This window comes from Panthera onca, chromosome B2, assembly GCF_046562875.1.
Source record: "Panthera onca isolate mPanOnc1 chromosome B2, mPanOnc1 haplotype 2, whole genome shotgun sequence".
NCBI lineage: Eukaryota > Metazoa > Chordata > Mammalia > Carnivora > Felidae > Panthera > Panthera onca.
This window is the reverse complement of record NC_138343.1, coordinates 150711777-150736924: the sequence shown is the minus strand read 5'-3', so window position 1 is coordinate 150736924 and position 25148 is coordinate 150711777. Positions and strand designations below refer to the sequence as shown.

The following is a 25148-nucleotide window of genomic DNA, read 5'->3' as shown; positions in this document are numbered from 1 at the left end:
CCAAACTATCAGCAATACCCGTCCCTGGGTGGTGTCGCTACACAGAGTGAGGAATTCTGAAAGCACTCACAAGTGCGTCACATAAATTTTCTGAAGTGAGCCTACACGGTGTTAGTTTGAAAGGTTCACAAACTTGCACCAAAGTCCACAGAGAAAAACGGCGAAGAGCCAACCAAGACTGTGGGGTTTTAAAAAAAATGTATCAAGGCAAATAACCAATAGAAGTGAAAATTGCTGAGAGTTACCAAGACATAGTTTCATTTCTCATAGGCAGGACATACTTACTTTAGATACTGTTGATATTCGCAAGTATTTTTTCCATGAACCACATGAATGTTGACCAATTCCAGTGCAATCAGCAGTAAAATCAGGTAAAGCACAGGAGACAGAAGCTTAATACTAAAAACAGACAACAAACAGTTAAAATTTGACAAACGAAAGTATTTTTCACTTTCATGAATGCAAACCCTTTTTCAATACTTTTTTCTTTTCAAGGGAACTGAAATGCAAACTTCTCAAGAGGAGGCTGCCTCTGCGGCGGTTTCCCCGTGTGCCCCCCCCACCCCTTTGCTGCTGCCACCTGCCCGCCCCGCCCCCCCTCAGGAGCAGCCTCTCAGGAGGCTGGTCCTCAGCAGGACGGTGCCCAGCTGCCCAGGAGCAGGACTTGCTGGCAGGCTCCACACCCCGTGCTTCCACCGGCCCCAGGTCTCTGTGCCACCGGCCAGCATCTTACTTCTAGTCTGATGTTTGGCAAAGGACTCTCACAAGAAGAAATACGCCTATGGCTGTAACGTGAAGACGTGGGCAACGTCTCCAGGACTCAAAGATACTACAATCAAAGTAAGATACTATCTCGCCCATGAGGCTGGAAAAGCACTTTCTCGAATACACCATTTGGGGAAGGACGTACATATAACAGCCACCTTACGGACTGCTGCTAAGAGTGAAACTGCGTGTTACCTTTCAGAAGCAGCCAGGGAACACCTGTTAAAAGTGTTCGAGACACAGATGCCACTCAACCCAAAGCCCTAGTAATCTGTCCAAAACTGTAATTTCCTAAGGATGGAACACGTCCTGAAATACACACAGGTGAAGACACCAGAAGGCAGACGCACCCAGGTTGACCTGCTGTTAATATTTAAAATCCGAATATTCTTTCGGGTTGGTAACACCCATATTCTCATATGCCCAAATTGCAATAGTGTTTAAAATCACATGTGCCAGAACTTTCTGAAAAAGCATCAGAACCGCATCCCGAGAGAACTCCTGCCCAACAGGGACCCGGGACGGCGAGCCACACACCTACTCAGCATGTGCAGATACGTCTGTCTCTGCCGGGAGCGCAGCCTCCGTTCCACCCACTGCCGCTGTCTCAGCTCCGCGGAGGCGGCGACCTGGCTGGACACGCGGGCACAGTGTGCGGTGATGTTTCGGAGGACAGTGAGCACTTCCAGAACGGTTCTGGGACAGAACAGAGTTGGCACGGGGGTGCCGCAGAGTTCACGGATCACCTGGGGCCACCTGGGGATTAGAGCGCGAGTTCTCACGGGGCACGTGCGCCGCCCGGGCTCCCTGGAAGGTCAGCTTCCGGAGAGCGTGGCCAGTCGTGCACTGTGCCTAGGCCAACATGACACACGGCAGGCGACACACATGCTGGACTGAGGGGGACGGGGCACAGGGCCGGCTCGTCAGGCACAGCGCACGCACACAAGCCCGTCGAGGCTCATCTCCCCGCTCCCCTGGCGGCACAACCACCGTGGGATCTGATGCCGCCACAAGCTCGCCCAGTTGGAGACACACACAACGGCGGAGCCTGGGACCACGATTCAACAACTCCCAGACGCTTACTTCTCAGCAGGAAGGCTGTCCAAGTCCCTAGCGACACGGTGATCCTCAGGCAGGTGGTGACACAGCTCAGACATGATTTCTGTAAGTAAAGAGTTGCAGGCATCGGTCTCAGAATGACCTTCTAATCTGAAAGACAGAATATTTAAAGATACAGGACGACGGTTAAATGCCAATCATGCCCGTGCGCGATGATTATTTCAGTGGTTCACTGAGCAAAGCACTTCATCTGCGACTAGTTTCCCCAGACATCAAAGAAAACAGGCTCCGTGGAGGCAGTGGTATGAGCACAGTACAACTGCTCACAAAAGGGACAGGTCACCCGTGCGTTCTCCAGGAGAACCTGGGACCTGCTACATCCTGACTCCAAGCGACCTCTCCACGCACCCCCCCCCCCCCCTGCAGAGACCGAGGCTCACTCTGACCCGCCCTGCACTCAGTTGTTCCCCCTCCCCCCACGTCACCCCCCCAGCACTCGGTCATCGTCCCACCCACCCCCCGCCCCCGCAATCGGTGATCCCCCCGAGCACACACACCCCACCTCCCCACCCCCGCCCCGCACTCGGCCAGCACACCTCTCGAGGCTGGCGAGGCTGGCGTTCGCAGGGGCCCCAGGATGGAACTCACCTGGCAGCCTCCTCGGCTTCTGTGGGCAAAGACAGGAGGGGCCAGGCCCCGAGGCTCTTCTCACAGCTCAGCACCTGCAAGGAAAATACCCTGTTGCCCTTAAAGCTTTTATAGAACGGCCTGGAAAACACGTTTGCAAACTGCTACAGACGTAGCAACCAACAGCGTTCCGGAAGATGCATGTTGGTAAAATTGTTACGGATCTTACATTTTAAAACTACATGGCAGGGCTCGGCTATTCCACAGAATCAGACAAGGGAAGGCCGGTGAAGTCAACAGGGGATTGGAAGGTAGCTATCACCTGGACCAGTTGTAAAACTTACCCCCAACTCTTTTGCGGCCTCTCATTTGAGAGCCGAGGTCGACAATTCTCCTCCATCGCGGAGTCAGGACTCGCTGCAGTGAGTGGCCTTCACCCAGACAACACAGCAGAAGTTAGGCTGTGTGACTCTGGACGACAGGTCACAGAGGGCTGGGCCTCTCCTGGGGAAGCCAGCAATCGGGAAGCCCTGCACCAACTTCTCATCCCCTCACACGGAGCACCGAGCCAGCGGAGCCCAGACTTCCGATGCATGAAAGTGGGAGCATGTTACACACTGCTGTTGACGCCACTGAATGCGGGTAATTTATGCGGCAATAATAAGCAAGCAATGACCCTACAAGGGACAGGATACAAGACTGCCTAATGAAAAACGGATAAACAATGGACAGCAGGAATAAGAGGCTGCAGGAAAGGGTGATCGTCTGAAACGCCCACTGTGGGGCACGGAGGGGCCACGGAAGCAGCAGCCAAGGAGCAAGGGGGCCTCGTGGGGCTGGAGATTCAGCCGCGGAGGTCCACGGACAAAGCCTGCCTTCCTGAGGCCTCTCCTCCTTCCGGGACCTCCCTCCCTCCTGTCTCTGCGTGTGGAGTCCTGCGGGCAGCTTCCGGTGGCCTCCCTGCCAGCGACTCTTGTTGTTGGGAAGCTCAGAGCCACGACAGGCAGGCTAAGTGGGCGGTGCGGCTTTGTCAGCCCGACGTCTCGCTGCCAAACTAGAACCCACCGGACCCAGCTATTCGGGCTGAATTCTCTCACGTGGCCCCAGCACGGTAGCACACCCCTCACGTCGACTGCCGACAACCCCTCGGAAGTGACACTGTTTTTCTTGGGACGTCACAGATTGGTGGACAGAGTTCCCTCCAGCTGCCACTGCAAATCTCTCTCTAAACCCCTTACGTGCGGATTTTATAGCTTCCGTTGAGAGGCCAATCTCACCGATGAATTTCTAAGTGCACAACTGTCACGATCATGATGTTCTCGGAGGCGACCCCGTTCTTGCCCCTGTGCCACACTGCTATCCCCCTACGTGTGCCTGAGGTAAAGTGCCGAAGCCAGTTTCCACACTGGAACTTCCTGGCAGAGCCGCTCTCAGGTTTGTGCTTTGCTTGCTTTAATTTAGGAGCGGACAAAAGCTGGTCTTGTGTGGTGAAGGAACATGGCCATTCTTCGCCACCGACGGACAAAAAGCGTTAGTGGTCCTGAGTCAATGGCAATAATAACGACAAGAGCCCACCAGGGCCCCACGATGATCCAACCACCACGCATCAGGTGCTAAAAACGCCTGAAGAAACAAACAATCCAATGCCTTAAACTGCCGGAAGCGGAACAGGAGGTTCAGAGGACGGAGCCACCTGGGGCCCACAAAGGCTCTGCTGCAGGGGCCCGCGCGTGCGCCCCTCCCGGAGGCCTGCGCGCGACTCACCTGTTTTCTCAGCTGAGACACCGGGTGGACGTGAGCACGGTAGCTTTCGGCGAGACCGACCAGTGACCTTATCGCCGCCTTTTCCTGGTTCAGAGAAAACAGACCGCGGTTAGGATGACGTCTGGTCAGGCCTGTACTTTTCTTCTACTGAATGCTAATCACACGGGAGTCCCAATTTCCCATTACCTTCCTTCACAGAATCCCATTCAGCTGTAACAGAGCAAGACTCTTCATTAAAACAGGTTCGAGGCAGCAAACCATAACCAACACGATTTTTTTAAATGAAGCCAATTAGCAATGATAAATAACAAAGGCCACGTCTGCTCTTTGTTCACGATCAAGGACGCTAGAAATAAGTGAGAAAGAAGAAAACGATTCCAAACAACTGGGAACGTAAGAACTTCTCGTAAGAAACCAGAATGGGAGTCTAGACATTAAAAATCAGTACAACCAAAAGTTATATCACTATGAGTACTTAATTACTAAACACACAAACATTGAAGAAAATAGTAAAATAACATTATTTACAGCTGACGTAACCGTGTAACCAGAAACTCCAAGCTGGCTGACCAAAAACCATCAGAAACAAGTCAGTGAGTCGCCTGCTGACTAATTTAACACACCAATAATCAATGAACAGCTTCCCCGCACAAAAGCTCTAACCGCCCAGAATTCTCAACGCCACAAAACAAGTCGCCAAGTAGCCAGACGTAAGTTACATGAAGAAATATGCTGACCCTGTCATTCGCTCGAAGACCCAAGTCCTACACACAGCTGATGGAGTTCTGGGCCACGTGCACAAGACCCACGGACAGCCACGATTCCCACGTGGAAAGATCAGTGATGAGCCACAGAGGCCCTGGGGCCCGGCAGTCACCAGAGCACACGGCTTCTCAGAGGGGACGCGGCAGCGGGAGGGCGGTGGACACGAGGAGGGGGCGCGTGGAGGGTCGCTCTGGCAGCCGTGCAGACAAGAAAACAGAGGGGCCATCGCGGGGAGGGCAGGTGGAGGGTAGGCGGGGGGCGGGGGAGCAGCTCAGCCCAGCAGGTGCACACGGTGCAGGGAGAAATGCGTCAGGACATACGCTCGGGTGGAGGACGGAACACGGCGTGCGGTCGCGCAAAGAGAGGACTCTGGCCTTGGGATGGCACTGCCACTCGGGGGAGGCTTGGGGAGGGGAGGCTGAGGACGTGGAGACACCGCGTTGGGGAATAACGTTCATTATAAAAAAACATCAAATATCCCTACGTTAACCCATCATCTCATTCCTGTTTGTTGCCTAGTTAGTCTTAGGCTTTGTGTTTATTGTGTAATTACACAAGTTTGGCTGCAATACTAAGTAGAGAGGAGGCAGGGAAACTCTACAAGGTAAGACAGATGGGAAAGTAACCCTACAGGTGCTCAGCTCCATCACGAAGGTCAGTACAGATACACCCCGAGCACCGAAGACCAAGGCCACTGCACACAGCACAGAGATGCTGTCTCCTAAATGCTGCTGGGCCACCTTGGAAGTGACTTGTCAAAGAAAAAGGGCCAAGAAAACAAAAAACAAAAACAAGTAAATCTTGATTCTCTCACTCCCAGATGAAGTAAGTTCCAGCTGGATCAAAAGACCTACATGGGGGGGGGGGGGGCTGTAAAGTTACTAGGGAAATGCGTAAATATGTTTATAATTTTGGAAAGCAAAGGATTTTTTAAGAATAATTCCAAATGCATAAGCCAAAATGAAAAAAACCTCAAAACTGAAGTAGGCAGCAACAGGCACACTGGAGAAGGCGCACACGGCTAATAAACCAGTGGGGAGAAGCACAAAATGGAAAAAAACATTAACAGTTCACAAAAGAACTACACACTTCCAACAGCCACAAGAAAAGATAGTCAAGTCACCCCCAAAATACAAGAAGATAAAAACAAAGTCTCGCCGGTACCTTCTGGTTCAGAACTTCACTTTCATAAAGTCACTTACACAAGTGTCCAAATGAACAGTCTCCTTCAGACATTATAATTAGGAGCGTTCCCCACGAGGGAAAATTAGAATTCAGCCGTCAGTGAAGGACGACTTACGTAAATAAGGGCATACTGATAAAAATGGAATGTCAAGTCGCAGATAAAAATAAGGTAACACGCTGTTCGTGAAAATGCTAGCTACAGAACAGAACGTGTCTGCACAGCGAGCCACGCTGCTGTGCTCGTGGAAAGACACAGACAGCACGTGCTAACAGTGGTCCCCTCAGGAGAAGGCCTGCCTCAGTGCCTTCTCACGTCAGTCTTTCCATCTTGGTGGAACTTTTTAGACAATTTTTACAGTAACTGTTACATGTATGATTTGAAAAAGGATTAAAATAAGAATAACCCAAATTGTTTTAAAATAAGAATTATAGTTTATTGATAGATGCAAATATTCTGCCCCATCGATTTGAGTCGTTTGTAAAATTTTCTGATTTAGTTAATCCCATTTACACTTGTCTGGTTTGTAGTATCTGTGAAGCATACATTTTTTTTTAATGTACATCCAAGTTAGTTAGCATACAGTGCAATAATGATTTCGGGAGTAAATCCCAGTGATTCCTCCCCTATGTGTAACACCCCGTGCTCATCCCAAGTGCCCTCCTTAATGCCCATCCCCCATCTAGCCCATCCCCCCCCACCCACTCCCAGCAATCCTCAGTTTGTTCCCTATATTTAAGAGTCTCTTCTGTTTTGTCCCCCTTCCTGTTTTTATATTATTTTTGTTTCCCTTTCCTCGTGTTCGTCTGTTCTGTGTCTTAAAGCCCTCATGAGTGAAGTCGTATGATATTTGTCTTTCTCTGACTAATTTCGCTTTGCATAATACCCTCCAGTTCCATCCACGTAGTTGCAAATGGCTAGACTTCATTCTCTTTGATGGCTGAGTAATTTTCCATTGTACATACACACTCCACATTTATCCGTTGAAAATACGTTTTTAAGAACTAGGTTAAATTACTTTAGATTACATGATGCTCATCTACTTGTTGCGGCAAATGCACGCGCAACTGTAGGTCACAAGTGTCGGTTCTGCTGGAGGCATACTGTACCTCAGATGCGTTTCCACAAAAGATGATTAAGGCCGAATGACATGTGAGAACAAACTACTCTTTCACAGCCGAGTAACCGCAAATCTCCCGGTTTTCTCCCTGTACGTTACCTTAAGCACTGACAACAGGCCTTCGTCGACGAATCGGAGTAAAAGCACGGTGGAAAATGCAAGCAATTGGTTCGCCGCTTCTTTTGGAAATTCGGGGAAGTTGATCTCCCCGTGGCTCAGATGGTCTCTTACACGAGGACCCTCCTGATGGTTCAGGAAATCCCAAAGAAACTCCTTTGGGAAAATGAACAGAAGAGACTTTGTCGGCTTTCTCAACCAAGGGAAGGAAAGCGCCGAGGCCCCGGACGGACCATCCTGACGGTCACGGAGCAGCAGCGCTGGCTTGCAGAGACGAGAAAACCGAGCTTCCAGACCGGAGTCCTCGCTAGTGGCGCCCAGGTACGTGCGGGCCTCCGGCTGGGGGCCCCCGGGCCTCTAACTCTGCCCGTGGCCCGTCTGCCTGGCCACAGCGACAAGAGGCCAGCTCCAGCACCGTAGGCCCCCCCCCCCCCACTCCTGTTGGCCCTGAGCCAAGGGGCTGAGGCGTCCACACCTGGAAGCGAATTTGCCTTCCACCGAGCAAGCACCGCTGTTCCCCCGTGAATACAGCCCCCACTTCCCCCCCGCCCGGGCCCCGCCTGGGGCCGCTCCTTCCCAGAGCCCTCTCTCCCATCATGGCCTCCTCCTCCATGAAGCTTGACGAAGACAGCAGCTTCTTTCTCAACAGCACCGGGGCAGGCGGGACACAGAAAGACAAAAAACTGCCAGTGGACAGAAGAGTCACAAAGATTGAGGATGGAAACAAATGGCGGATAAACTAGCTCAATCATCCTAACATCCTGACGGCAGAAATGATGCCCCAAGAGCACACAGAGTCTCACTAATGTCCCACAGGGACTAGAATCCAGGCTGCAAAACTCTCAGTTAAAGGAACAAATACAGGGGCGCCTGGTGGCTCAATCAGTGAAGCATCCGACTTCAGCTCAGATCAGGATCTCACAGTTCGTGGGTTCGAGCCCCACGCTGGGCTCTCTGCTAGCAGCAGAGTGGGTCCTCTGTCTCCCGCTCTCTCTGCCTCTCCCTTGCTTGCACTCTCTCTAACATAAATAAACATTTTTTAAGTTAAAAAAAGGAATAAAAAATTCTACTTACAGTCCAAAGTAGCCACTATAGTAGCTTCATGAAGTAAAAAAAAAAAAAAAAATGGTAACAGGAAATGGCTCTACATAATTCTCTGTCCTCTTCCAACATGCACACTTGCACACTCACTAGTCACACCTGACTTCTGCCGCTGTTCACAAGGCAAACCTGGCTCCCCCAGCAGCCCACACCACACAACAGACCCGAATAACTTTGGAAAGCGGGTCTTAGATAACCAGCCAGAAGCCAGGCCCCGGAGCTGCAGTCACAGCCTAGCAAGTGTCTGTGACACATGTCAAGTTGACACGGCGCAGGAGTGGCTCAGAAGCACTTTGGGGAGCACGTCACAGGTCAAAATTAACTTCACTTTGGAGAAGTGCTAATCACACCCATAGATATAAGAATATTGGATCAGAAAAGGCCTAGAATTTTACCATTGCAGGCTCTCCAAGGAAAAGAGGAAGTTGATTGAGTTTACCATCATTCAAGTGCTTTGCCAATATCTAAAAGACCAAAAATAAATATATGGATTAATTAGTACACACACACACACACACACACACACACACACACACACACACACACACAGTACCTTCAGCGTCCAAGGAGATGTATCTTTGGTACGACATGCTACGTAAGCACAAAGCAAGTTAAATGTAACAAGGACAGTCTTAAAAACATGGCAGCCACCCGTTAAAGAAAGCTTTTCTTAACCAGTATAATGACTTTAGAAATAGATATGAATGTATATATATCTTAACTGTGGGAGTACATGCGTGTTTATGTGTACTTACATGCATATGTGTGATAACATATATGTGTGATGCATGTATTTATACACATGTGTGTACATCTTTGTGTATTTATATGTGTATTTGTATGTATGGGTATGTGTGTATGTGTTTTGTACGTACATATGTTGATATGTATTTACATGTATGCGCGTATGTCTACATGTGTGTTTATATATTTGTGTATATATGAGCATGTGTTTGCATTTATCTGTATATGTTTATACAGATCTATGTACATATGTATATGCACATGTGTACCTGTGTATATAAATGTGTCTGTGTGTATGTGCATACTTCTGTGTGTGTGTGTGTGTGTTTATGTATATTTATGTGTGTGTTCACGTTGCGTTCATATGCATAAGTGTGCGTACATGTGGATGTGTACAGAAGCATCCATCAGAGTTACTTCAAAGGCCACTTCTTAATTCACCAGACTTTGGAACCCAGCCACCCAACCCACTCCTACAGACCTAATCTTATGCAGATGGGACTACACTATCTATTTCAATCTTCACAGTATCAAATGCATCATATATTTAAACCACAGCAAATTATTTACCTAATGGAATAAAGTTTGCAGGTAAACAGGCACACAGTTTAATCCCACCCACCCATTCACTAAGGAATCTAAGAGTTATCTTAAAGGCGAAGTAATCTGAACACTCAAATCTCTCCACAGAGACTCTCCCTTTGCTTCCTCCTGTAGGCTAACTCTGAATCATACTTCAAGCTAGATAAGAATCATTAGCTACCCACACAAAACCCTCTATACTATAAAGTGATAAAAGGTATTTTCAATGGTAATTCTTACTATTCCAGATTTTCACATTCAGAATCACACATCCAAGTCACAGAATAAATGCCTAAGTGTATATTGTACATACACAGAGGTAGTTCACTTATATTTCATTTGCAAAATAAGCAAGTGTCAATCTTAAATCTAAAGTGTAACCTCCAGGGGCACCTGGGTGGCTCAGTCGGTTGAGCGACTGACTTGGCTCAGGTCATGATCTCGTGGTTTGTGCGTTCAAGCCCCACGTCGGGCTCTGTGCTTACAACGGCTCGGAGCCTGAAGACTGCTTTGCATTCTGGGTCTCCCTCTCTATCTCTCTCTCTGCCCCTCCCCTGCTCACGTTCTTTCTTTCAAAAATAAACATAATAAATAAATAAGTAAATCAATCAATCAATAAGTAAATAAATAAAACCTCCAAATAATTACACAATATAATATTAATATCTCTTGACATTTTCCAATATGTGTCTTTCTATAACTTGAGAAACAAGGTTAATGATACTGGATCTCAAAATCAGTCTGGAAGACTATACTTAACTCTGTAATAAGGGTGATGTGGCTTTTTTTTTGGCATATATGACTACCAACACTTTCCTGTGTAACAGAAAATAATGTTTTGTTTGTTTCAAGATATCCTGTAAGTTTACTTACTTCATCGAAGGTGGTATAAAGAGCTGTTGACTTGAAAAAAGGAAAGAAAAGAAATAATTAAAGCAAAATGTGAGTACAGTGACGTTATTCAAAGCAGGAAAAAAATTCTAGTACATGGCCACAAACACGAAAACTTCTTCCAAAAATTATCTAGCAACGCTTTGGGTAGAAGGTCCTATACAACCTAACAGCATGAAAGGCTGTCCTATACGACGTAACAGCTTGAGAGGCACGGGGCCACGTGAAGACACCACTCCCACAGCACTCTGGGTCAGAAACCTCCCGTCGCCTCACAAAGCACGACTCACACACACGATCTCGGCCGGTGGCTTGTCTTCACGGGCAGGAGAGCACAACTCAACGTGCCCTCCAACGAGCAGCCGTGTTTTGTGTGCTTCCTGGTGTAACCACTACTGTTTACACGCACAGGCTCCGGAGCCGCTGCCCCAACACATAAGCCCAGCTTCCACCCTCCCCGGAAGGGAAGCCCAGGGCACCTCCACACGTGGGCTTCTCTGCAAATCGGGACATGAGCAACTCCTGTCTCAGAAGGCTGCTGGGGAATTCAGGAAGATTTTACACACGCTGTGATGCAATTGGTATCTTGTGGGAGCCAGCTCTCAAGAAAAGTGTCTCATCTCTTAACGCTTATTAATGTGTTTCCAATCTAACATTATGAAATTACCTCCGACGTTTATGATATAGAAGATTGCGAAGTCTGTATCCTTCACTCCCAAACCTATACCACTGACCCTAAAATTTCTCTAAGCGTTCTTCTAAACATCCGACTGCCTACTCAAGACCCCCCCGACCACTTCCTCATAAAAGGAACTGAACTGCTCATTTATCCCCATAAACTGCACACATTAACTTCTACCTTGTTTTACAGAATTGGTACAAATGGCTTACCTGTCACCCCTAAACACATAAGCTTCTTAGAAGACACAAAATCTCACTCATTTTCTTCCTATCTGCCACCACTCTCAGAGACCTTATGCTGTTAAGTATTCAGTAAATAACAGTGTGTGCCCAGCACTTTATGGCTTTATCGAGTATTTTCGCGTGTGCATTGCCTTATAAACAAACCGATGCTATGTTTATTCTGAACAAGAGCCTGGGTGACAATTTAAGATATTCTTTGATCCATTACTTCCTCCATGGAAACAGTCTTCTTTTTATTTGTGTGGTCAAATAACAATAGCTGGACGTGTTTAAACCACATAGCGGTGAGCACGCTGCCATGAAGAAAGCCCAGCGGTGCTCGAGTGAGAGCTCTGACAAATGGGGGTTCTAGCTCTTTCTTCCAGAAGACAGATGCCCCACAACAGGGCCTGGCACTGCCCTGGGCAGAGCCAACATGAAAGGCACCTGGCGTGGGCACCAGGGGCACAAATGTGAACCTTCCGCTCCTGAGGAACCTGCACCAGAAACTGTACACAAATGCACAGAAGGCAAAGCAGAACAGCCTCGAGATAAAACAGAAACAGGACGCAGAGGAGCGAAGCTGGAGAGTCTGCGTGGATGAGGCTCTGGGAGGTCACTGATGCGGCCTGAAGTGGTCAGGCAGGGGACGGTGGGCACAGCCCTAGGAGAGACACCCATGTTCCGGAACCGGGGAGAGGCCTCGATTAAGCCAGAGGAACCGGGACAGGAGACAAGCCACGGGAACGCTGGGCCGCACGGAGGCCCCAGCACGCCACACGGGAGGACGACTCTCGCTGCAGGCACCGGGGTGCCGCTAACAAGTTTTATGCAGATGAGACCATAAAAGACAGAAGAATATTCATCAGTGTGTAAAACAACTTGCGGTAGGGTGAGAGAAGGATCACAGTCATAAAGAGCACTGGGAGGGGAGCCAGACGAGGCCTCAGCACTGGCAAGGAGGGACCCAGGAGGAATCAGGGGCAGGACAGACGGGCAGGGCCGGGAACTGAGTGGCCGGGGTGGTGCGGAAGGCCACTGTGAAGTGACCAAGCGAAGGAGGACAACAGGGAATACCAGAGAACAAATCTGTGGGAGAGAAAACAAGCTTTTCAGAAATACGGTAGTTTGAGACGCTGGGGAAAACCCCTATGAAAGCGTTCGGCGAACACGTGTACACCTGACCCGGGAAGTAGGGGAGACCGCTTCCTTGGGGAGCACTGCGGCCCATGCTAGCAACTTCCGTCCTGGCACTGCTCTGGCTACATCCACAATGCTGTGTATGCCGGCTTTCATTTTCATTAGGTCCAAAGTATTCTCTAATCGTTCTTCCCACAGAGGTAAGGCAGCTGAAGACGTGGCAGTAAGATCTCCCAGGGGGCAAATGCGGGAGCACTACGCTGAGAACAGAATTTTGACAGATGTTTCTAGAAAGGGGCAAAATGGAGGAAGCTGAGCTGGTCAAAGAAAGAAGGAGGCCAGGTCCAGCGGCCCCTGCCGCTGGCCCCCAATACAGACCCCTCCTTTCCTCTAGCCTCCGCATCCTCTGACGGTCAACGGGGCATGTGGCCACCCAGAAACCTCTTCAAGCCACCGCCCAGAGGAAGCGGTGTCCTTGAACAGCCACGCTGTAGGCCACAGACCACCTCATGGGGTTACAATGGTACACCAATAATAATGGCTATGGGGACAAGATAAGTGGTTTCTACTTCTCTGACACCGAGTTTAAAATACTTGGGAATGCTACTATCAAAAACGATCACAGATAATCGTAAGTCCTCTAAAATCGTTATAACAGGAAACCACAAAAAATGGCACTCAAGCCTTCCAAAGAGAATTCTTAGCTAAAAAATTCATTTCACGGTGAACAAAAAGAAGAGATTCGAAACGTCAGCAGGTCCAGAAAACGGGCAATACAGCAGCAACCACCCCCATGGATCACCGAAGCACGGGTACCTCAGCCGTCAGAAGTCTCTGTGGACACTTGTTAACGACGGCAAACGCTCTCCTGAGTCCCGTCTCCAGCTGCGGCAGTAACAACACGGCACAGTCAGCAAACCTGCAGACAGAAGTAACCAAGCAAATCCCGGAGCTTTAAAAGCAAACACGGCGCCAACCCCAAGTGACGCTGCTTTATTCCAGAGGTCACCCTCGTGTGCTCAAAGCCACGAGGGAGGGCAGAGGACACGCTAACGCGAGCAATAAAACCGAAACGCAGTCTCATTTGCCTGGTGATTTTAAACTCATTTCCGCTGTTTTCGTGTATCAGAGGAAACACGTTTAGAAGCTTCAGGAGAATGACATGTCATCACGGGTCGGCCTGATTCTTCCCATCACTGGTAAGAAACACTCAAGTACCGGGATTTCAGGGGTTCTCGGGGTACAAGTACCAGGATTTCGGGGGGTTCTCAGGGTACAAATGAACAGACGGTGACAGAACCGGAGGGAAGCAGAGGTCATGCCTCCGGAGCGCTCCTGCCCCGCCTTCAGGAAACAGCCTGGCTTCTCCCCTCCCTTGTCTCCAGCAGGGGACACACAAGAGGCCCTCCCAGAGTGAGAACTCCGTTGACTCTGAACAAGAATCGTCTTTGTCGACTGTTCCAAAAGGACAACACGAGGCGTTTAACACCCAATTACAGCTACCTTTTCGCTCACTGAGAGGATATCTTGTGCTCGACCCTCCTGGAGGAAGCCCCACCTCTCTTCCATTCCAGCAGCAGAAAACATGGACAGTAAAGGGTTTTAAGAGGGACCAGGCTCCTGACTATCAAGAACCTCTGAGTCCGCACCCTCAGTTAGTTACCTGTGTGCCTTGAACCTGATTAACGCCTCTTCCCAGTACGGCAACATGATTTTTAATATAAAAGTGGATTTCTCCATCACTTCTTCTAACACTGGAAGTACCTCAGAAGTCATATCTGCAAAATAACAAACATGTATTTTTACATGTTTATTTAGAGAGACCTGGAAAGAGAACATGCACACAGGAGGGGCAGAAGGAGAGACGGAGGGAGAGAGGGAAAGAGGCAGAGAGGGGGAGTGGAGGAGAGGGGGAGAGGGGGAGAGGGAACCCCCAGCAGGCTCCACACTGTCAGCACAGAGCCCAACAGGAGGCCTGATCCCAAGACCGTGAGATCCCGACTTAAGCCAAGATAGAGCCAGTTGCTTGACTGACTGAGCCACCCAGGCCCTAAGAGAAAAGTATTTCTAAGTACCATCACACTCATCAACTGAAGAGACACAGAACCAGACCGCGGAGGGATGCCCATGACCGACCTGTCCAGGCTGATGAAGCAGGCCTGGGGCAGCGGCACACGCCATCCAAGAGTGAGACCGGCAGACTGGAGCCCGGGCTGTGGGTGGCCGCGGACACCCTGGGGCAATGGCACAGGGACAAGGGTCCCCTTGGTGTTTCAGGCTACGACAACTTTTGAGCAGAAGAGTTCAGGGTGGACCCGCTGACCACGCTTGACCGAGAAAAGTGAGATACGTTTTCGGAAGACAGAAGAACAGGAGGGGACTATGCATGACGAGGACACGTAGGCTCGTCCTTGGGAACAAATGTAACCTCTGGTGGGATGCTGATGGGGGGGAGGGGTTGTCTGCACCTCCCCATCTATTTTGTTCTAAACTCAAAACTGTTCCACAACTAAAGTCTCAAGAAGTATACGCGATCGGCAGGCAGCAGAGGACCCAGCAGTCCGCGGCACCAAAGGCGTGGACTGGACCCCCGGGCCCGGGACTGCAGAGATCTGGGCTGCGCCCCGTGACGCGCGTCAGAGACCCCGCTGCCACACCCCTACAGCCCCAGGGAGCGGGGAGGAACGGGCTTGGAGCAAACACAAGTTTAACTGCGCCTTCCAGGTTTTGTGTCCCCCGCCCCCATTCATTTGGTAAACGGCTTTGCCATGGAAAAAAGAAGACGGGGGAGGCCACCTATGCTGTTGGCCTTTTTGGCATAATGAGCACGCGCACACAGGCACAAGAGCTAAAAGGAGAAGGGAATGTACGTTTCAAAACGGTCCTGAGCCACCTGTGCATCAACACGCCCGGAGGATAAGCTCATAATTGGCTCACGCAGCCACGACTCTCACAGCCTCCCCACCACAACCCATGGAAAGAGGGAAGGTTTCTTGCTTGTTTTTGAATTAGACATCCATTTCATGGTTCCACTGGCACATTTCTTTTTTTTTTTTTTTTTTTTTAGTGTTTATTTATTCATTTACTTATTTTGAGAGAGACAGAGAACGAGCAGGGGAGGGGCAGAGAGAGAAGGGAGAGAATCCCAAGCAGGTTCCGCGCTGTCAGCGCGGAGCTAATGCAGGGCTCCGTCGCTGTGATTTCATGACCTGAGCTGAAATCAAGAGTCGGATCCCGACTGAGTCCCCAGGTACCCAGGGAAGGTTTTACGTAGCAAATTTAAGAGGTTCTTCATGCAACTTTTGAAGGCATCTCGCCTCTGGAGAATAACAGTCCACCTACAGGGTTCAAGTCCCCGTGCTACTTAATGACTTTATACGTATCTGTACGAAGACACATCCAGGACAAATGGGGAGCGTAGTACTTGCCTGGGAAAACGGCCAAATCCTCAAGGTCTGGAAGAGCTCTGAAAGGTCGGTGCACCAATGCGAATTTAGTTTGTCGCAAGTAACTCTTTAGCAGCTGACCCAAGCCCGCTGTCAACAGCATCATCATCGAACAGTATCTAGTGCGCAACACCATAGCATGTTAGAAAATGAACCGCCATCCACATAAAGAGCTCTACTGTCAAAGAACAAGCTTAAAATTAAGAAAGCAAACTATCATTAAATCGCAGGGAGGTACCCCTCGCGGCAGGGATTAAGCTAATGCAATGGCGGGAGGCGGGGTGGGGGGGAGCCAATGTCTGGCAGACTCAGGAGCCACCCTCCAGGAGGCCGAGCACCCCACCGCTTCCGTCAGGCCCGCCCTCAGAACTGCCCTTGGGGCGGATGGCAGCGGAGTCCCAACCCCGTCACCACCCCAGGTGTTCGTCCGCCCCGTTTTATCTTCAAATTCCCGCTTCAAAACTCTCATCTTTTCCAAAATACACTCACGGGAAATTCAAGACAAACAAACTCTTAGTGCACTAAAGGAGCGAGAAAATGACTTCATCAGCAACGTACTTCGGAGGGACTTCGTGAGGGGACGCAAACCCATGCCACAGGATGTTACGCAGATTGAGCCCGCGTGGAGATCCAAGGAAGACTTTCAGTACGTCCATCTGACCAGGTTAGGAACAGCAAATTACTGAACGGTTGCATAACTACTGGACAAACCAATATAACATACAGTGGGAAGAGGTTTGCTTTCTTCTTGAGAACAGACCCAGGGCTTCGGCTAAACAGGAGTAGCAGTAACAGTAGTAACACGCAAACAACATTTACTGGGCATGTGAGACATCAGACACATTTTGTGCGTATTTATTGCTCATTCACGCTCCCAACAACCTCTGGGAAGGCACGACTATTATCCCCACTCTGCAAATGAGAAGTACAGCATAGAGAGGTGAAACCAAGGCCTCGGGGAACCCAGAACTACAAAGGGGGATGGGATCTGTCCCAGGCTCCGCAGCTTTCCTACTGGACATCAAGCCTGCCTCCTATCTAGACCAAATAAAACCACCCGGTGAACAGAAACCTCACAGAAAGTAGCGTGTGCTCGCGCGGTAAACTCCAGGAAGCAGACCCCGTGAGGGGGCCGGACCACTGAGGCTCCCATCCCAGGCCTCCCCAACCTCGCTGTCTGACCTGAAGCCTCACCTGCCTCTGTCCCTCCGCGCATACGGTCAAGACGCCCCTGACGGGGTTCCTGCTCATCAGAATGCAAGAGCCACACACGTCTGTGGGCTGCCTCTGGGCTTGGAACGCCATGCTTGGAACAGAGTCAGGAGAAAGGGAAGATACGCAGACACTCAACTCAAAAGCGGGCCACACGAGAAAGAAGGGTGAGCATCCAAAAGACTCGGGAAAGGACTGAAAGCCTCCTGGCGGAGGCGGAAACAGACCCCCGTCACGTTCTCTCAAAGGCAGGGTGAGCCGGGGAGGTATAAAGAGGGGTCGCCCGCAAACTGGCTCTTCCGTGCGACTCCAGACACCTCCTGCTCACATCAGTCCTTACGCCTTTAATATTCGTAGCTAATATTGGTAATCACGATGATATTCATTCCACTACATTCGTTGTTAACTTGATACTAACTTTAATGAGTTGTTCACACCACCTGGGCCATCAGAAACACACAAGCCAACGAGCCGGTGGACCCGAGAGGCGCTGGGCGTGGCTGCGGGCAGGGAAGGCCACCGGCAACCAGGCAGACAAGGACACAGCCCCAGACCACGGGATCTGTTTCAGGACTCAGTGTAACAACGAGAATTTTGTACTTTTCTTTACCTCACCTTCTCCGCTAAAGAAAACGATCTTTCAGCGACAAGGAACCACTGTAAAGTGGGAGAGCTTTACTGGAAACAGATTTCTTACCCCCCAAATAACGTATTAGAGCTCGTAACATGTTACACGATCATTTGAAACACCTTCCGGGCTTGGCGGGCTCCACTCTCTGCGGGACGCTACCCTGGCTCTCCCCTTCACCCTGACCCTGCTTCAACAGTTGCCTAAAGGTTACTCATTAGTCTTAAACAACTTGGGTCACGCGGCCTGCAGAAGATTTTGAAAAAGTAAATAGCTCTGCATGTTTTTCAGTTGGCACCTAATGTTTTTTCACCCTAAAGTCTGAGCAGTTGCAAAGGGTATAAATTCCCACACATTAAAAATACTGAGATTTTAGGATAAAAGTATATCACTCTTTAAATGGTTAAACTTGTATTCTAGAATAAGTTACTGTAATTCTTTCAACGTTTTTTATTTTTTTTTATTTTTTTTTTATTTTTGGGACAGAGAGAGACAGAGCATGAATGGGGGAGGGGCAGAGAGAGAGGGAGACACAGAATCGGAAACAGGCTCCAGGCTCCAGGCCATCAGCCCAGAGCCTGACGCGGCGCTCGTACTCACGGACCGCGAGATCGAGACCTGGCTGAAGTCGGACGCTTAACCGACTGCGCCACCCAGGCGCCCCAAGTTACTGTAATTCTTAATATAAAATTAATGAAAGCGATAGAGTTCAAGCTGTCCACCTGGTGGCCCCACGGCTCATGACACCAGAGGCACCACACTGCAGGTTGTCAGCCCGAGGACAATACCGCCCAGCTCAGCAACTCTGGCTCATCAACCAGAGGCTATTCTACTGCACTGAGACTCAGGCTGAGAGAGAGGTGGAAAAGTGGCTGGAAAAGTGGCAATTTTGAAAGGGGCGGTGGGAAAGGAACGTATGATTTAATTATTGACATAATTTTTTCCTAACGCAGCATCAATTTTTAAGGCACAAAAGTACAGCTAACACGAACTGTTTTGTGTTGTGCCTACTCTCCCAGTTTTAGACGAACAAACTTACCACAGACTGCCCAAAGACCTGAGCAAGCTCCTTAGATGCAAGCAGATCTCTTAAAAGAAAAGGACATTCCTTCCCATTCAGTAAAAATACCTAAAAATCAAACAAGAATTGTATTACAGTCCCATTATGAGACAAAAAATGTGAAGAAAAAACTCACCCATAAAGTCACTGATTGTGCAAATGAGGGGAGAAAAGCACTGAAGACATCAATGTTTGATTCCATAATCATTCAAAAAGAAAAATATTAAAAATCTGTCATGGGGCGCCTGGGGCTCAGTCGGTTAGGCATCCGACTTCAGCTCAGGTCACGGTCTCAAGGTTTGTGAGTTTGAGCCCCGCGTGGGGCTCTGTGTTGACAGCCTGGAGCCTAGAGCCTGCTTTGGATTCTGTGTCTCCTTCTGTCTGCCCCTCCCCCAGTCATGTTCGTGCGCTCTCTCTCTCTCTCTCTCTCACTCTCAAAATAAATAAACATCTGTGTTAAATGATTACATTTAATAGAAAACCAGTAATTAAGGTCAAGAAATCTAAAATACAGCTGTAAAAGTTTTATGTTCATTCAGATACTTTACTAAACCAACAAAGAAAGAGTTCTCATACTTACATCACCCAAAGCCCGTTCTAGACATGCTGTCAGTTTCATTAAACTAAGAGAAATAGCGGGAGATTGAAGGCTTTCCAAAGCATCAAGTATTTCAGGAAATAACTGTTGAGAGTAGGACATACATTAGAATTAGCGCTCAACAAGAAATATTACTCAAAGTAACAATAGTATTAATGAAATTCAAACTTCTAAAGGTTTCAACTAGTATATTTTTATGACTTTTTTGGTATAGGTAAACATTTTCTACATAAACATACAGTTGAACCCTGAACACGGGGTTTGAACTCCACAGGTCCACTTAGATGTGGATTTTTTTTTCCATAAATATAGTATTGTAAGTGTGTTTTTTTCTTCATGATTTTCTTAGTAACTTTTCTCTAACTTACTTTGTTGTAAGAATACGGTATATAAATCATAAAACATACAAAACATGTGGTAATCGACTGCTTATGCTACCAGTAAGGCTTCTGGTCAAGAGTAGGCTGTTAGTGGTTAAGTTTTGAGGGAGTCAAAAGTTACGTGCAGATTTTCAACTGGACAGGGGGTGACCACCCCTACATCAATGAAGACATCAATGTTTGATTCTATAATCATTCAAAAAGAAAAATATTAAAAATCTGTGTCATGGGGCGCCACGGGGCTCCCCTGTGCTGTTCAAGGCTCGACTACAATAATATCTAAAAGATCAAAAAAATGTTTAATACGTTAGAAGTTTTTCAAAAGTTTTTTCTTCACTTAAATGTTTATCGAAAGCAATAAATCTGTCATAAAAAGTCAAATATCTTGACCTAAACCTTATTTCCTATTTTGATTAGTTCTTAAAAAAAAAACAAAAACAAAACCTGTCCCTTAAGAGCCAAGAAAAGGGGAGAAGCAGTGACCCATCTACTCCACATCAGAAAACTCTGAGTATCTTAGATCTAGACCTTGTAGAGCCACTGGTCTGTTGTGGACATTTAACGTGCCAGCTGGAATGGCTGGTTTGAACCAACCAAGAAACCAACCCAAACTGCGTGGCCCCAAACTACCCCTCCCCCCTTTGATTCACCCTCAGCAAACCAAGCATCCCACCCCATTTCCTTGTCCCACTGTCTCAACAACACCTTACTGTCTGTCCGCAAGGTCTTTTGTTCTGGAGCGGTCCATTCTTGTCTGTCCCAGGACCAGCACCCATGTGCCTAACTACCTCCCCAGCCCCCAATACGGATAATGCATCCAAAAACTTCCTTTGTTCACAGGATGTGCTTCTCAGCTCAGGCCAAGTTTTCCCTTTTCACAGGTGGAGGCTAGAGGATGAGGGGACCCCTTTAAAGTTAGCAGGTAATGAGGGCCTCTAAGTAGAATCTGTGAAGTCTTCTATTTCTAAAGACTGTTTGTAAGCCAAACCTCTGGAAAAGCTGTCCACTGCAGCCACGGTGTATAACAGATTTCAAACCGCTCCTTGGTCAGAGATAACAAATGTGAGTGGACGGCCTCACACACGGGGCCCAGCAGCCTCACACTTCCGGGGTAATCCAGACTCTGGGCTTCAAGGAGAAGGAAACAAGTGTTAGTATCACAGTTTCACATTCTGTGATGGAAATGCCTAAATCATCGGGGCGCCTGGGTGGCTCCGTTGGTTAAGTGTCCGACTCCTGATTTCAGCTCAGGCCATGATCTCACAATACAGGCGTTCGAGCCCCACCTCGGGCTCAACGCTCATGGCGTGGAACCTACTTGGGATTCTCTCTCCCCACTCTCTCTGCCCCTACTCTTTTCTCTCTCAAAATGAATAACCTTAAAAAATTGAAAAAGAAAATGTCTAAATCATCAAAGAAAAAACGTTTTTATTATGAAGTTTCCACAAAGTCAACAACCAGTTTATAATTAAATTCACAATAAAGATACTCAGTTGTTGCTGGAAATAAGTTACATAGCACTTATCTGATAATAAAAGAAAAATACACTGCCAGTAGGGTTTAGGGAAATTTTACAGGCAAGACACATTCAATGGAACAGTACGGACAGATGCCTGGGGCACAGAGAACATACAGACCTGATTCCGTATAAATCACGCAGTCTGTGATTGTCTTCCAACATACTTCACCCCTCTCAGTTACAATGCTATTGATATCACAAGTTTCTCTGACTTCAAACCCGAATTTACAGATCATATCATAGACTGAGGGAGAAAGACAAGTGGCAATAGGATCTTCTAATAGCATCTGAAATACAAAGAAGACACTATTTAACAAGTAAAAATGGAATAATATTATATATTCAAGTCACGAGGAAATCCTATTCTGTATCCAGGTATAGCTACTGTTAACATACTTTCTGGCTATGGTGAGAGCTGTATCATTAAACATGATTAAATATTTTTTTAATGTTTACTTATTCTTTCAGAGAGAGAGCGAGCGAGCACACGCACGTGAGCAGGGGAGGCGCAGAAAGAGAGGGAGACACAGAATCCGAAGCAGGCTCCAGGCTCGGAGCTGTCAGCGCAGAGCCCGACGTGTGGTTCGAAGTCACAGACCACGCCATCATGACCTGGGCCGAAGCCAAAGCTGAAGCCGGACACTTAACCAACTGAGCCACCCAAGCACCCCAAAATGTGGTTAAATATTAATTAAAGATAGCTTACATACATGTTTTCAAATAAATGTTGAAGGTTTGAAATTATTAATAATATTTAAGACATGAGTTTACAAAGCTCAGCACATCTGCCTTCCTATACTATCTCACAGCTATCAAAATGAGCAATTTTTTTCAATGGGGAATGGAAAGGCAGAAAATCAAGCATAACGAACTAAATCACAAGTAAAAAGCTTGCCTCTGACTCTTGATATGGTGTAAAAAGCAGCAAACCACACTGGTTTTCCATGAGGGATCAAGTAAAACCAAAATCCTCAGCATTATCCCCACATTACACTAACATCATTCTATAAACCTGCAAAGGAGTCACACTCTGCGGCTAAAATTATCCTGGGGTCTTTATTTGATGCATCAAGTTAAGGGGTGTCTGTCCTAACATCAGGGATTAAGCCCTGGCACTCCCTAGACTGGACGCCGGCCCCTATCCAGTGTCGCCCGTTCGCCCCTCCTGCTCCCCAGTTTCACCTCCCACTCTCAGCCCCACCTGTCAACCCCTCTTCCACAGGCCCTAGCAATTCGGGTATCGCCCAAGAAACGCGCACCAAATAACCAGCGATGCCATGACCCTACACACCACACTCTATTCAGCCAATGAGGGATGACAGGCGCCGCGAGACAGGACCAAGAGGGGACCTGCTCCCACAGCCTGGGCCTTCCTGTCCACTTTCTGTTCCTTTGAGCTTCTCCGAGGCAGTGGCAGCGCCTCCTGCTCCAGCAGCTGGATCCGGTCTGAGGTTCTCCCGGCACCTGCGGGCCCAGCTGCATCACCGTGCCCCCAGCAGACCACCACCACCTGTCCGGTATCTGCTCGTCAAAGGTCCGCTTCCCAGAATTGCCAGACCCTCCAAGTAGCTGAGAGGCACCCCCTCTTCCTTAGAGATCCAAGCTTCACTAGGTGGGACCTTCCTCCCAGCTCCCAAGTTTTAAAATTCCAACACTTCCCTTAGTTCTCAGAGTGCAACAGGTAGTGACTGCTTCCTGTGGTTACCACCTCCACAATTCTTTTAGAGATCTCTCTTTATTCTTTTTATAACAATTCTATACCTTGTTAACTCTTTATTAAATACTCTTAGTTCAAAAACTAGTGTGGTTTGTCACCTAAATGATACAGAAATAAAACCCTAAAGGATTACTGTCGTATGAAAAAGGACTCCTTGCATTTTTAAAAAAGCATTTGAAATCTAAAGGAATGAGCTATATAGTTCTGGAGTGACCAGTAGCAGACAAATATTTTTGCACAAGACCCCATCTACGCCACCGCTGCAGGCCCTGGATGGCAACAGAAGTCTTAAGAAATATCTTCTCTTCTGGCTGTAGTCACCCGATCAACGTACCTGCCCCAGACTGTCGTATCCTACAGCACCAAGGTCAGGTCTTCTACGAGTCGTACCCCCAGGACACAGCATGGCCCCTGCGCACCGCAAACGTACACAAAGAGTTAACTGAACGAGGGCTCATCCTACGTGGAGTCTACCGGGGCTCATCTTCAAGTTCCTACAACCTTCAGCTTTTGGGAATAACAATATCCTACCCCCTACCAAGACACAATTATAGAAGTTGGCTTTTATGTTAACTTTCAAGCACATACTCTCTCGTACAATTAAGGACCTCACGTTAATTAAGAAACAAAAATCCCACTTCAAATCAAGAAATATTACATACTGCCATATTTTGTCACTTGTGACAATTAAATACATTTTGCTGTATATTACAGTTACAAACAAGCCTGTCCTCCCATTAGAAGCCAGAAACCCTGCATGTGTGCGTGTGCATGCACCCATACCATTACTCTTGGAAACGTCAGTGTCTTGTCCAGAGCAAGTATGGGGTAGCGCAAATGGCCTATGCTCAGGGGCTACAAAGACTTAAATTTGGATTCCTCCTTACTGGTTGTCCCTCTTGCCTTGAAAACGTTAGTATTCTGGGCCTCCGTTCTAACTGTAAATGGTGCAGGGTATTATCATCTTCTGCGCTGCAGTACTTAGAGATAATACTTGAAAAGCGTCTAGCACATTGTACTCAAAAAGTAGCTATCGCTAAAAGTGATGATAGATGTTTTATATTTCACTGCAGGAGGGCAGAAAACAAAACCCTGTGGGGCAACCCCATACAATCCGTGCTACAGCCATTGAGACCTTGGCGATATATTTAATGTCACCAAAACGGCCTAAAAACGTGGAATTTCAATTTCAAGTATCCACTGCAAGGGTAATTACTACACAGTGCTTCCCATATTACTTCGTGCACTACACAAACTTCCTTTAGGGCATGGAGACCACAGTCTGAACACACACAAGTTATGGGCGTGTGCTGCTTGCACGACCCTGGCTCCAGGCATCCATAAAGACGTGGCTGTTGCTGTCTCGGAGCCTGTGAGTCCCCGCGCGCGAGCAGAATACTACATTATTTCTTACACTATCTATTCGCGAATTTCAGCCTGGGACCTGCAAGGTGCGGGGAACTGCGCCCCTGGAACAACTGGGGGTCGAGGCGGCGCTCAGAAGAACGAGGGCAAGGGGTGCGTCTTCGGGGTCAGAGTCGGGTGCCCATCTTCTGTCTGGTCGCGGACGAGGGGCGGGCAAGGCCGACCTGCTTCCGCGGCGGCGCGCGCGCAGACCCGCCGGAGCCCCGGGGACGCCGGCCGAGGACGCGCCGGGCCACGGCCCACTCAGCCAGAGGGCTCCCGCCGACGCTGTACCTCCTCCTGCCCGCACCGAGGCGGGCACCAGGCACGCCCACAGCGCGCTCGGGGGCGCACCTGCACCGCACCTCCCCCCGCCCCGCTCCTCCTCCAGGACTTCCGGCTCCTGTCGGCCGGCGCCGCCAG

General features: G+C 48.6%; 1 protein-coding gene across 7 annotated transcripts in view; it reads right to left on the bottom strand.

Annotated features, from left to right (window-relative positions):
* The window catches only part of ERMARD (ER membrane associated RNA degradation), a 43529-nt gene extending 18424 nt beyond the window's left edge, over window positions 1-25105 (bottom strand). The window contains exons 1-18 of one of the 7 annotated variants that reach the window (XR_009605420.3): window positions 24578-24727; window positions 23656-23732; window positions 21723-21891; window positions 21074-21213; window positions 19688-19789; window positions 19087-19176; window positions 16766-16863; window positions 16190-16326; window positions 14425-14539; window positions 13578-13680; window positions 10701-10730; window positions 8897-8965; window positions 7383-7556; window positions 4216-4299; window positions 2473-2546; window positions 1849-1974; window positions 1303-1521; window positions 286-399 (exon numbers count right to left, since the gene is read on the bottom strand). Coding sequence is in view for 5 of the 7 variants with exons in the window: in XM_078447595.2 (XP_078303721.1) it covers window positions 286-399; window positions 1303-1521; window positions 1849-1974; window positions 2473-2546; window positions 4216-4299; window positions 7383-7556; window positions 8897-8965; window positions 10701-10730; window positions 13578-13680; window positions 14425-14539; window positions 16190-16326; window positions 16766-16863; window positions 19087-19176; window positions 19688-19789; window positions 21074-21213; window positions 21723-21891; window positions 23656-23732; window positions 24578-24659 (2003 nt within the window). In the remaining 2 variants the exon portion in view is untranslated. The other 6 variants (XM_060617132.2, XM_078447595.2, XM_060617130.2 and 3 more) reach the window with 6 other exon arrangements.
* Window positions 25106-25148: the final 43 nt, after the last annotated feature.